This window comes from Eretmochelys imbricata, chromosome 7, assembly GCF_965152235.1.
Source record: "Eretmochelys imbricata isolate rEreImb1 chromosome 7, rEreImb1.hap1, whole genome shotgun sequence".
NCBI lineage: Eukaryota > Metazoa > Chordata > Testudines > Cheloniidae > Eretmochelys > Eretmochelys imbricata.
The window spans coordinates 50735530-50747565 of NC_135578.1; the positions used below are offsets into that span (position 1 = coordinate 50735530).

At 58.5% G+C, this 12036-nt stretch overlaps 1 protein-coding gene across 1 annotated transcript in view; it reads right to left on the reverse strand.

Annotated features, from left to right (window-relative positions):
• Positions 1–633: 633 nt before the first annotated feature.
• The window catches only part of MST1 (macrophage stimulating 1), a 59704-nt gene continuing 48301 nt past the window's right edge, over positions 634–12036 (reverse strand). Inside the window, exons 10-18 of the mRNA XM_077822820.1 lie at positions 9661–9763; positions 8823–8959; positions 8034–8066; positions 7674–7785; positions 6443–6520; positions 3088–3234; positions 1959–2065; positions 1432–1571; positions 634–795 (exon numbers count right to left, since the gene is read on the reverse strand). Of these exons, the coding sequence (XP_077678946.1) occupies positions 634–795; positions 1432–1571; positions 1959–2065; positions 3088–3234; positions 6443–6520; positions 7674–7785; positions 8034–8066; positions 8823–8959; positions 9661–9763 (1019 nt within the window). The remainder of the gene's footprint in view (positions 796–1431; positions 1572–1958; positions 2066–3087; positions 3235–6442; positions 6521–7673; positions 7786–8033; positions 8067–8822; positions 8960–9660; positions 9764–12036) is intronic.

Here is a 12036-nt window from a genome sequence, read left to right on the forward strand (position 1 = left end):
TTTGCCCCCCCACCATTAGCTCCAGCCCATCACTGCCCTCTCCCAGTGATGCACGTGGCTGCAGCATACAAAGGCTCCCAGTGAGACATGCCCAGGCCAGGCACTGGGCTCCTGTGGGTCACAGCAAACTCAGGAATCAGCGCCCGCCCCCCCTCCCCCCGCCTCCCCCGATCCCGGGGGAGAGGCTCCTTGGAGTGGGCAGGGCCAGAGCCTGGCCCCATCCCGCCAATGCTGCTGCCATCTCCCCCAGGTGGACTTGGAGCCTGCCAGGCCCTGCCCAGGCTCCCACCAGTCCTTGGGGCTGGTCCTGTACCCCAGCACCCAGGTCCCCCCGGCCCACATGACAGAGACACCTTAAGCATGTTTATTGCAATCACCCAATGCAGTAATGAGGAGCAACCCCTGTTGTGAGGCTGATGCCCACAACCCAGGGACAGGCTGGCCTGGCTTGGTCTCAGCACATGGGACAGACAGTCTGGATTCAGAGCCCCGCCTGGGGATGCTGTGTGGGCTTGGCACAGTTTGGCATGGGTGAACTCCAATGGCCATCATGAGGCGGAGGGGAGAGCAGTGCTGAGCTCATTGGGGGGGCCGTCCCTGCCCATCTGGGCCCTGAGCTGGGCCCCCCCCAGCTCAGAACATCCTCATCACTTTGTTGATCCAATCGACGTAGAGCGAGACACGAGTGAAGATGGCTGGCTGGTCCTTGCGGGCACACACACGCATTGGGGTTATGATGCCCTCCAGCACCCAGCAGTCATGGGTCAGGCAGGCCAGCGGCCCCCCATAGTCACCCTGCAGGGGCCGAGAGAACATGCCAACTCTTACGCCCTGTGCTGGCCCCTCAGCATGGGCAGGGACTCGGAGTGCCAAGCCAATGTGGAGGGCCCAGGGCTCCTGGCCTCACTCCTGTGCTCCTGTCCTGCCCTGCCCCACTGTGTCCCCCAGGGCCACGTCCTGCCCTGCCCCCTCACAGATCCTCCCCATGCTCACCTTGCATGGCCTCCTTCCCCAGGATCCACTTCCAGCCCCCACAGCACTCCCCTCCCCTCACCCATAGCACATCTTCCAGGCCTGCCCCCATGGCACTCCCCCATCCACAGTACTCCCCTCCTCTCCCTCACAGCATTCCCTCCCAGCCTTCCCCAGACAACACTCCCCTCCCCTCCCCCACTGTACTCCCCTTCCCTCCTCCATGACACTCTCCTCTGCCATAGAACTCTCCTCCCCTCCCCATAGCATTTCCCTCCCCTCCCACCTCCCAGAGCACTCTCCTCCCACTTTGAACTGCCACCCAGCCTGCCCCCTACAACACTCCTTCCCCTCCCCCACGGCACTCCCCTCCCCCAGGGCACTCCCTCCAAGCCTGCCCCCACTGCACTCCCTTCCCCTTCCCCCAGCATGCACCAACCAGCATGCCCCCCAGCTCACCTCACAGGCCCCTACCCTGGCTCTCAGGGGCGCAGTACACAGCTCACTCTCCTTCACCTGGCCTCGGAGCGCCATGTTGCACTCCTTGTTGCTCATCACAGGCAGCTTGGCCACGTTGAGTAGAGTCTTGTTGCCAGTACCTGGGGCAGGAGGGAGAGCAGGTGAGAGGCCTAGGTGCTAGAGCTCAAGGACTGGTGGCCCCATCTCGCTTCCCCCCGGCCTGGGCAGGGCTGGCTGGAGGGGAGGCTGGCTAGGCCATGACGGGGTCCCTGTCTGGGATCTGATGTGGCAGTGGTGGAAGGGATGGGGCAGAGGTATGGAGCAGAGGGGAAGCTGCATGGGGCAGGAATCCGGCTGGGGCTCCTGTAGTATAGAGGCAGGGTAGGAGAAAGCTGGGGAAGGTGGGGTGTCATTGCAGACAGCCCCAGCCTGGAGAAGAGACTGGACGGCTCTGGGGATGTCTGTGCCCCATGGCATTCTCCAGTCCTCACCTCCTGGCTGCCCCCTCCCTGACCCTGGGTCTGTACCTCTGGTTTCACCCCATCCGGCGATCTCGCACTCTGTGTTCTCAGGCACGACGTACCGCTCTGGTGGGAGGCAGATCAGAGCCACCCGCTTGTTCAGAGTCGCTGGCCTGCCAAGAGAGAGCAGTGCCACATAGCTGCCCGCCCACGCCCTGCCACCCAACTCCCAGCATGGCACCATGGGCTCTGCCCTCACCATGGCCATTGCAGAAACAGGCCTTCAGCACAGATTGATCTGGAGCAGCCTCCAAATGTGACTCAAGCACAACAGGACTGCTGCAGGGACCTGGGCTAATGACTCACAGAGGTTTGAACTGCCCATTCAGCTCTGTCCAGCCCTGGGGGTTGCTGACTCCTCAGCCCCAGAATTTGGTGTTAGCTGGGGGATTCCCCCCACACTGGCCCAGGTTTCTTGTTCCCCTGCCTGCAGCTGCCTCTTGCTTTCCAGGGCGTGCCAGCTGGATGCCAGTGCATGCCCCTGCATGAAGCCATGGCACCAGGCCATGGGGGGGTCAGGGAGGCAGAGCCAGAGCCAGGGACTGGAAGTGCAGCCAGAGATGAGCCACTAGTGCAGGCTCCAAGCTGCCCCCTTCCTGGTGCTCCTGGCACAGGGAGGAAGTGGTGCTGAGCCAGGCTGCCTGGCTGCAGGCCTGAGGGGCTGGCAAGGGCTAGGCTGCGCTGCAGAGCTTTGTGCTGTGGGATGCATGGGCTGCATCACAGCCAGGCACCTGCCTTGAGGTCATGCCACCTGCCAGGGCCATATACTACCCCACCTGCCTCCCTGTCACAGCCAGACACCTGCCCCATGGGCCGGCCTCCTGCACCACCAGTGCCCATACTGGCCGTGCACTCCTGCACCACCCTTCCCATCGTGGCACCCGGCACGCCTGGGCAGGGCATGCCCTGGCTGTCCCCAGGGCCCCTGGCTGGCTCCTGGAGGTTCTCTGTGGGAGCACAGGAAATCACTGGAGCCAGCCAGACCTTACACCCCTTGTAGGGAAAGGGGGCACTCCAGTTGAAAGGAAAGGCTGTCACACCAAGAGCTGCATGGTGGGTGGGTGGGGGTGGGGTCCAGTGTACGCCTTGGCACCCGGTCCTGGCCTCACCAAGCCGGCGCCCTCAGCTTGCTCACCTGGCTAGTTTCAGCAGGACCAGGTTGGACGCAGAGGGCCCGCAGACAAGTCTCAGGATGGGGAGGGCCTGTTTGTCGGGGTCGCTGGGGCTCGGGTCCTTGAAGAGGGTCCCAAGTTGGACCTCATAGCTAGACAGGTCAGTGTCACTGCCAGAGGAGGCAAGATCCAAGCTGCAGCACAGTGCCCCCAGCCCTCACTCTGCTCCTCAGCCCCCGCCCTGATCCCCAGCCTCCATTCAGCAGGAGCTCCCACTGTAGGGTTGCCAACTGTCGAATCACACAAACCCAAACACCCTTGTCCTGCCCCCTGCCCCGCCCATTCTCCAAGTCTCCGCCCCACTCATTCCATCCCCCCTCCCTCCGTCGCTAACTCTCCCCGACCCTCATTAACTTTCACCAGGCTGGGACAGGGGGTTGGGGTGCAGGGGGTGGGGTGGTCTCTGGGCTGGGGCCGAGGGGTTTGGACTGTGGGAGCTTTTCATATGGTCTCCCACAGTATTCTTGCCAGCAGGTTAAAGAAGTATGGGCTGGATGAATGGACTATAAGGTGGATAGAAAGCTGGCTAGATCATTGGGTTCAACCAGTATGATCATTGGCTCCATGTCTAGTTGGCAGCTGGTATCAAGTAGAGTGCCCCAAGAGTCCGTCCTGGGACCAGTTTTGTTCAATATCTTCATTAATGATCTGGAGGATGGCATGGACTGCACCTCAGCAAGTTTGCAGATGACACTAAACTGGGAGGAGAGGTAGATACACTTGGAGGGTAGGGATAGGATACAGAGGGACCAAGACAAATTAGAAGGTTGCTACAAAAGAAATCTGATGAGGTTCAACAAGGACAAGTGCAGATTCCTGCACTTAGGACAGAAGAATCCCATGCACTGCTACAGACTAGGGACCGAATGGCTAGGCAGCAGTTCTGCAGAAAAGGACCTGGGGGTTACAGTGGATGAGAAGCTGGATATGAGTCAGCAGTGTGCCCTTGTTGCCAAGAAGGCTAATGGCATTTTGGGCTGTATAAGTAGGTGCATTGCCAGCAGATCGAGGGACATGATCATTCCCCTCTATTCAACATTGGTGAGGCCTCATCTGGAGTATTGTGTCCAGTTTTGGGCCCCACACTACAAGAAGGATGTGGACAAATTGGAAAGAGTCCAGCAGAGGGCAACACAAATAATTAGAGGGCTGGAGCACATGACTTATGAGAAGAGGCTGAGGGAACTGGGGTGCCACAAGTACGCCTTTTCTTTTTGAGGGAACTGGGTTTGTTTAGTCTGCAGAAGAGAAGAATGAGGGGGGATTTGATAGCTGCTTTCAACTACCTGAAAGGGGGTTCCAAAGAGGATGGATCTAGACTGTTCTCAGTGGTAGCAGATGACAGAACGAGGAGCAATGGTCTCAAGTTGCAGTGGGGGATGTGTCGGTTGGATATTAGGAAAAACTTTTTCACTAGGAGGGTGGTGAAGCACTGGAATGGGTTACCTAGGGAGGTGGTGGAATCTCCTTCATTAGAGGTTTTCAAGATCAGGCTTGACAAAGCCCTGGCTGGGTTGATTTAGTTGGGGATTGGTCCTGCTTTGAGCAGGGGGTTGGACTAGATGACCTCCTGAGGTCCCTTCCAACCCTGATATTCTATGATTCTATGAGGGGGCTCTGGTCTGAGGGTGGGGCAGGGGGTTGGGGTGCAGAGGGGGGTGCAAGCTCTGGGAGGGAGTTTGGGTCCTGGAGGGGGCTCAAGGCTGGGGTTGGGGGCACAGCAGGTCTAAGTCAGGCTCTCTGCCTGCCCCTGGCTCTGCGCCACTCCTGGAAGTGGCTGGCATGTCCCTGAAGCGGGGGGTTATGGGGTCTCCACGCACTGCCCCCGCCCCAAGCTCCGACTCCACAGCTCTCATTGCCTGGAAACTTTGGCCAAAGGGAGCTACAGGGGCAGTGCCTGCAGGCAGGGACAGTGTGCAGAGACCACTTGGTCCTCCCCAGGGGCCTCAGGGATGTGCTGGCTGCTTCCAGGAGCGGCCCAGAGCTAGGGGCTGGCAGGGGGCCTGCCTTAGCCTGACTGCGCTGCTGATCAGGACCAGTCCAAGGTAAGCACCGCCTGGCCAGAGCCCACACTGCTTCTGCACCCCAATCACCTGCCCCAGGTTGGAACTCCCTCATGCACCCTAACTTCCTCCCTGACCCTGAACCTCCACCCACACCCCAATCGCCTGCCCCAGCCCTGAGCCCCCTCCTGCACCCAAACTCCCTCCCAGAGCCTGCGCCCCTCACCCCCCCTATACCCCAATCCCCTGCCCTAGCCCTGAGCCCCCTACTGGAGCCTGAACCCAGCACACCCTCCCGCACCCCAACCTTCTCCCCCAGCCCAGAGCCCCCTCCAGTACCTAAACTCCCTCCCAGAGCTTGCACCCTGCACCCCCTCCTACACCCTAACCCCTGCCCCAGGCTCAGCCCGGAGTGCCCTCCTACCCTCCAAACTCCTTGGCCCCAGCCCAGAGACCGCACCCCAACCCTCTGCTTTCGCCTGGTGAAAGTAAGTGAGAGTGTGGGAGAGTGAGTGATGGAGAGAGGGAGGATGGCATGAGCAGGGCGGGGCCTCGGAGATGGGGCGGGACAGGAGTGGGGCAAGGGCACTTGGGTTTGCATGATTAGACAGTTGGCAACCCTACTGGCTGTGCAGGGCTCTCTCACAGTCCCCCATATCTGGGGCCCCGCCTTTCTGCCCATGGTGCCATTAGGAGTGGGCGAGGAAGGACTGGCCCTTCCCTGCAGGCCAGGGCTGCACAGCCCAGGAAGGTGCTCCCAGACAGTCCGTGTCTGACCATCACTACAGCAGCCCCCTCATGCCCAGGCCAAAGGGCTCGCTCTGGGGCTGATACATGCCATGCGGCACAGGGGTGGGAGGCCAGGCTGACAGCGGCTGAGCATGGTGCTGCCCAGACGCCTGTGTAGCCTGCAGCTAGGGAGGGTGGGGGGTGAAGGGACAAACCACAGGCTCCTATTGTCCACTGCCCACCTGTGCACTGCAGCACCCACCAGATGATGCCTGCAGCTGTTGCAATGGTGCTAGTCAGCAGGGACCATCTGCCTCCCTTCGCTGCTCCCCGGCCCATCACTGAGCCCGGCCCCGCTGGCCGCCGTACCATGGAGGACTGGATGGTAACAACCCCTGGACTAGCGCTGAGCGTCTGAAAGGCACCAGCTAGCTGATCTCTGGACCAGTCAGGGTCCAGTGGGACTGTCCCCTGCTCCAGCCCCCCCACCCCACCCCCAGTGCCATGTGCTCAGCCAGAATGGCTCGTGCACAGAACACCGCATTTCCTCCCCTGGAGGGGCCCCAGGGTACAGCTGACACCTTACCAGGAGGAGAAGCACTGGCGCGTGCTGATGACCCATTGCTCCTTCACTAGGGATCCTCCACAGAAATGCACTCCTTCCCTGCGGGGCAGAAAGCACACAGCACATGGGAGAGGCAGGGTCCAGGCAGCGCCCCTGCCTGCCTCACAGGGCCTGGCAATCTAGTTAGCACCAGGTGGATCTGGCAGCAGTAACAAAGAGGAGGTGAAGGGGTGACTTGATCACTGTGCAGAATACTGGCATAGAAACCGAATCTTTCAACCTGGGCTCTTCAGGCTGGCAGAGGAAGGGCTACCACTGTCCATAGGTGGGATGCTGAAGCTAGACACATTCATCCTGGAAATCAGGCTTACATTTTTACTCGTCAGAATAAGTAACCATTGGAACAATTTACCCAGGGTCATTGTGGATTTTCCACCACTGACAATTTGTAACTCAAGATTGGCTATTTTCTGGCTCTAGGAAATGTTTTGGGGATTTTCTCTGGCCTGTGTCCTACAGGAGGTGAGACTGGATAATTACGATGGTCCGTTCAGGCCTGGGAATGGCTGAATCTCCGGATCGCCATGCCTCTCTGAGGGCTGGGCGCGCTTGGCCTCCAGCAGATCAGATATGGGACAGTGAGGTGCATGGGGAGTCTCTGCCTCTGTGGCATTGGCCACAGTCAGAGCGGTCACTGGTCTGCATGGCACTTTGGCTCATTGTGAGATGGTACCGTGGGTCTCAGCTCCATGCAGCTTATAAGCCTCTCTCCTCTGTGAGGAACCTATGGCAGGAGGTGTGACCACCACTGGCTATTCTGCAAGTGCCAGTCCCCAGGCCCCTGTTATTGCAGCTGCCGAGTGCCTGGGGGTCTGGATGCTGGGGAACTGCAGTGCGCATTGTGAGGCCTGGGGGCAGGCACCAACATTCGTGGCTTGCTGACCCCCAGCTTGTGCCTGGCGAGCCATGGTGGTGGGAGGCTGCTCAGAGTGGCCAGCCAGCCAGTGTTACTACCCCCAGAAGATCTGGGGCCGGGCTCCAGCTGCTCTGGGAGATGCACACGTTGCTGCTCCGCACCCATTAAACTCTTGCCCCACTGAATGGAGTTCAAATAACTGCCGTCTGAGTCTACACTTTGAGTCAGCGGAGCAATGGACAGGCACCAATGGCACACGGCTGCTGCCGCTGCTTCCCCATGACCCAGCAGGGTCCCACTCTCCAGCTCTCCTGCCCCAGCCCCACCCTGGCTCACCGGTTGCGGATGCTGACGGTCCAGGGTGAGTTCCCGGGGCGTCCCCCGACTATACGGCCTTTCAGCTGGCGGCGCTCATCCCTCTTGCCACACTCGGCAAAGACAATATTATCTGCAGACATGGGGAGGATGAGGACAGCGCACGGGGGCCGGGGCCGGCAGCAGACTCAGCAGGAGCTCCCCAAAGATTCCCCCAGCCAGAGGCAGCTGCTTGGTAATCTGGGTGTTTTCCCAGTCCCAAGAGGGAGGTGGGGTCACCTAGGGGCTCTTGTGGCCTCTGCTCCTGAGCACTATCCCCTAGCTGAGCTGCCCCTGCCTGGCCCCAGCACCTGGACCCCGGCCACAGCTGGTGGGCTTTACCTGCAGTCTCCAGGATGGCCAGCGTCTTGTCACCTGTTGGGGAAACAAACCAGAGGTGGGGAAGATCAGTTGCCCCAAGAAGTGGAGCACAGTAGGTGAGCCAAGCATGGATGGCGCCAGGTCTGGGGAATGGCCAAAGCATAGCCCTGAAGGGGGTTCAGCCCCCAAGTCAGCTCCTCACTCCCACCTTGCAGAGACCCAGCTCCTTTTAACGCTGATTAAATCTTTTGAAAACTCTTCCCGGCTTCCACGCTGGTACTGAACCAGCCTATCACTGCAGCACTGGAGTGGGGTGATCAAGCCCTTAATCGCACCCCTTCACCCCCTCCTCCAGTGCACCCCCACCTGAGCACCTTCTGGCCCTGGCCTGTCCGTGGCCCCGGAGCCCCATCTGCCTGACACAGGTATGGCTGGTTACCTGGAACCCACAGGGCACTTTAAGGGAGCAAGCTTGGGGCCACCAATCCGCCCATCCCTCTGCTAGGCCAGAGCCCAGGTCTGCCCTGAGAGGGCTCAGATCCATGTGCCAAACATCAGGCAGCCAGGGCTGGCTCTGCTGTGGAGAAGGCCCCTGGAGGGGGCAGCCCAGCCTGTGGATTTGGAGAGGTGGCCCTGGCAGTGGCCCTGGGTCGACAGGAGCTGGGCCACAGGCCAGCCTGGCAGAGGGGAGCCAGGCCGCGAACCCACTGCATTTTCTCAACTCAGCAGCATGACTCCAGTCCCCAGAGAACATGGCGTGGGGCAGTGGCCTTGGGATTGAGCTGTCCCCTCTGTGTGCCAGGCACCCACCGCAGGGCTTGATGGCGCAATAATCAAACTGGGTGCTGGGGTCCATGGTGTAGCACCAGGGCCCGTGGCTGTCGTTGTCGGGGTTGCGGCAATAATTCTCCTCCAGGCGCATGGTGGGGAACATGGCAGGCGAGATCCTGTGGGGAGATGGGGAAATCAGCCCTGTGTCCCTCAACCCCGACCCCTTCCCCCAGCTGCCTCTCAGCCCCCCATCCCTCAGCCCAGATTCTCATAGCCACTCTCCTGCCCCCGACCCCTCAGCCCCCTCCAATCACTCTCTAGCTCCTCGCCCCTCAGTTACCACCCACCCCTCAGCCACTCTTCTGCCCCCTGACCCTCAGCCACCCCACCCCTCAACCCCCCAGCCACCCTCCTGCCCCTGCACCTCAGTCACCCCCCACCCCCAGCCACCCTCTTGCCCCGCACCACTCAGCTCCCCCAGCAATTCTCCTGCCCATCACCCCCCATCCATCCTCCTGCCCCCCGCCCCTCAAACTCCCACACCTCAGCTACCCTCCTGCCACTGCCCCTCAGCTCCTCGCCCCTCAGCCCTCCCCACTGCCGCCTCCTCAACCCCCCTGCTGCCCTGGTTTCCCTCAATCCCCCCAACCCTTCAATCTTCCCACACCTCTCATCCCTTGTCCCAACACTCCCCACAACCCTCCCCCTGAGGTGAGTGCCATTCACACTGCCCCGGCCCTGCTGCTCGCCTTGACGCAGGCTCCATGGCACGGTCACATGCCTAGGTTCCTGGGCCCAGTGCAGGGACCTCCCCACCCGGGGCCTCTCCCAGTGGCTGTGGGGGCCATTTCTGGAGGAGGGGAGACCCCACACTTACTGGGGTGTGTGTGGTGACCCTGCTGACCACTTCTGGCAAGTGATGCCCTTCCGGGTTTTGCTGATCTTGCCCCTGTACAGCTCACCATTTCCATGGTAACAGTCTGGGGTGAGGGAAGGGAAAGGACAGCTGTTACTGAGGGTGCACAGCTCCCCCTGCAGCTCCCTAGCCTTCGTCCCCACCATGACACCCCTCAGAAACCATCCTGGCACTGCTGGCCTAGTGCATCCTGCCCTGCTCCCAGACCTCCAGAGACTGCCCAGGAGGTAATACACACACTGTGTTCTGTTATTGGAGTGTCGCTCTTGGGCACTCAACTGTACACACTAGTTTGTTATTGTAGGGTCACTCCTGGGCACTGGGCTGTGGGCACTGATCATAGAATCATGGAAGATTAGGGTTCGAAGAGATCTCAGGACATCGTCTAGTCCAATCCCCAGCTCAAAGCAGGACCAACCCCAACTAAATCATCCCAGCCAGGGCTTTGTCAAGATGGGCCTAAAAAACCTCTAAGGATAGAGATTCCACCACCTCCCTGGGTAACCCATTCCAGTGCTTTACCACCCTCCTAGTGAAATAGTTTTTCCTAATATGCAACCTAGACCTCTCCCACTGCAATTTGAGACCATTGCTCCTTGTTCTGTCATCTGCCACCAATGAGAACAGCCTAGCTCCATCCTATTTGGAACCGCCTTTCAGGTAGGTGAAGCCTGCTATCAAATCCCCCCGTCACTCTTCTCCTCTGCAGACTAAATAAGCCCAGTTCCCTCAGCCTCTCCTCATAAGTCATGTGCCCCAGCCCCCTAATAATTTTTGCTACCCTCCGCTGGACTCTCTTCAATTTATCCACATCATTTCTGTAATGGGGGGCCTAAAACTGGACGCAATACTCCAGATGTGGCCTCACTAGTGCTGAATAGAGGGGAATAATCATTTCCCTCGATCTGCCGGCAATGCTCATACTAATGCAGTGCAGTATGCTGTTAGCCTTCTTGGCAACAAGGACACACTGCTGACTCAGATCCAGCTTCTCGTCCACTGTAATCCCCAGGTCCTTTTCTGCAGAACTGCAGCTTAGCCAGTCAGTACCCAGCCTGTAGAGGAGCATGGGATTCTTCTGTCCTAACTGCAGGACTCTGCATTTGTCCTTGTTGAATCTCGTCAGATTTCTTTTGTCCCAACCTCCAGTTTGTCTAGCTCACTCTGGACCCTATCCCTACCCTCCAGCATATCTACCTCTCCCCACAGCTGAATGTCATCCACTAACTTGCTGAGGGTGCAATCTAGCCCATCATCCATAGAATCATAGAATCATAGAATATCAGGGTTGGAAGGGACCTCAGGAGGTCATCTAGTCCAACCCCCTGCTCAAAAGCAGGACCCATCCCCAATTAAATCATCCCAGCCAGGGCTTTGTCAAGCCTGACCTTAAAAACTTCTAAGGAAGGAGATTCCACCACCTCCCTAGGCAACGCATTCCAGTGTTTCACCACCCTCCTAGTGAAAAAGTTTTTCCTAATATCCAACCTAAAGCTCCCCCACTGCAACTTGAGACCATTACTCCTTGTCCTGTCCTCTTCCACCACTGAGAATAGTCTAGAACCATCCTCTCTGGAACCACCTCTCAGGTAGTTGAAAGCAGCTATCAAATCCCCCCTCATTCTTCTCTTCCGCAGAGTAATCCAGATCATTAATGAATATGTTGAACAAAACCAGGTCCAGGACAGACCTCTGGAGTACTCCACTTGATACCGGCTGCCAACTAGACATCAAGCCACTGATCACTACCAGTTGAGCCCGACGATCTAGCCAGCTTTCTATCCACCTTAGAGTCCATTCATCCAGCCCATACTTCTTTAACTTTCTGGCAAGAATACTGTGGGAGACCATATGAAAAGCTTGGCTAAAGTCAAGATCTATCACATCCACCACTTTCTCCACATCCACAGAGCCAATTAACTCATTATAGAAGGCAATCAGGTTGGTCAGGCATGACTTGCCCTTAGTGAATCTATGTTGACTGTTCCTGATCACCTTCATCTCCTCCAAGTGTTTCAAAATGGATTCCTTGATGACCTGCTCCATGATTTTTCCAGGGACTGAGGTGACGCTGACCAGTTTGTAGTTCCCAGGATTCTCCTTCTTCCCTTTTTTAAAGATAGGCACCATATTTGCCTTTTTACAATCGTCCGGGACCTCCCCCAATCACCACAAGTTTTCAAAGATAATGGCCAATGGCTCTGCAATCACATCAGCCAACTCCCTCACACCCTTGGATGCATTAGATCTGGCTTTATGGACTTGTGCAGGTCCAGCTTTTCTAAATAGTCCTTAACCTGTTCTTTCACCACTGAGGGCTGCTCACCTCCTCCCCAT